The sequence below is a fragment of the Mandrillus leucophaeus genome, unplaced genomic scaffold (assembly GCF_000951045.1).
Source record: "Mandrillus leucophaeus isolate KB7577 unplaced genomic scaffold, Mleu.le_1.0 Scaffold20, whole genome shotgun sequence".
NCBI lineage: Eukaryota > Metazoa > Chordata > Mammalia > Primates > Cercopithecidae > Mandrillus > Mandrillus leucophaeus.
Window position 1 is genome coordinate 5272172 of NW_012102032.1, and position 1231 is coordinate 5273402.

The 1231-nt window shown below is 45.8% G+C and overlaps 1 protein-coding gene across 1 annotated transcript in view; it reads right to left on the reverse strand.

Annotated features, from left to right (window-relative positions):
• SCPEP1 (serine carboxypeptidase 1) overlaps positions 1-234 on the reverse strand; it is a 36121-nt gene extending 35887 nt beyond the window's left edge. Inside the window, exon 1 of the mRNA XM_011979265.1 lies at positions 88-234. Within this exon, the coding sequence (XP_011834655.1) occupies positions 88-162 (75 nt within the window). The 5' untranslated portion in view covers positions 163-234. The remainder of the gene's footprint in view (positions 1-87) is intronic.
• Positions 235-1231: the final 997 nt, after the last annotated feature.

Genomic DNA, 1231 nt, shown 5'->3' on the forward strand with positions numbered 1-1231 from the left:
GCTGAGACATGAGCCTGAAAAGCATGCAAAGAGCCACATAGGGAAGACTTGGCCTGGACCTCAGGCCAGGTTGGGAAACTACTTTACCTGAAGCCACATGACCAGGGGCAGTTCTGAGAAGTTCTTGCAGGAGTTGGTGGCATAATAGAGCCACCAGAACATGTAGGCATCCTTGCGGACGGTCACGTAACCCCATACTTCCTTGCCCTCCTCTGTGGGCCAGTCAATGACAGCTCCTGAAACAGAAGCTCAATTTCACCTTCCAGAAAAGTGCCTAATGTACAGGTAAATTTCAAGCCTGGCAGAGACAGCCATGCTAGGCTAGAGATGATTTGTTTTATAGTTTGGTAATTTATCCACCCCAATACATTGCAGGAATAATGAAAAAAATCTCAGCTATGAAAAAAGAAACCAAACTTAATAGTGGCAGAGGAGGCCAGGGGCTTTCAGTTTTTCCTCTACACCTTTCTGTAATGTTTGGATTTTTAACAATAAATATGAAACACTTTTTTTTCTTTTGTTTTTTGTTGACACAGAGTCTTGCTCTTGTTGCCCAGGCTGGAATGCAATGGCGCGATCTCGGCTCACCGCAACCTCTGCCTTCAGGGTTCGAGCGATTCTCCTGCCTCAGCCTTCCGAGTAGCTGGGATTACAGGTATGTGCCACCACGCCTGGCTAATTTTGTATTTTTAGTAGGAACGGGGTTTCTCCATGTTGGTCAGGCTGGTCTCACACTCCTGACCTCAGGTGATCTGCCCGCCTAGGCCTCCCAAAGTGCTGGGATTACAGGAAATACTTTTATAATTCTGTAAAAACAAGAGAGATTTATATTTTGAATAAAAAAGTAAAAATCTCAGAATGCAATATACTGGTTTTTATATCGTATTTAATACATGAATAAGACGCCAGGCTAGGTGGCTCACTCCTGTAATCCCAACACTTTGGAAGGCCAAGACAGGCTGATAGCTTGCGCACAGGAGTTCGAAACCAGTCTAAGCAACATAGCAACAACCCATCTCTACAAAAACTGCAAAAATTAGCTGGGCGTCGTGGCACACGCCTGTGGTCCCAGCTACTCAGGAGACAGAGGTAGGAGAATCGCTTGAGCCCAGTAGGTTGAGGCTGCAGTGAGCTGTGATCACACCAGTGCACCCCCCAGCCTAGGTGACAGAGGGAGACCCTATCTCAAAAAAACAAAAAAACAACCAACCAAGCAAACAAAAAACACGAG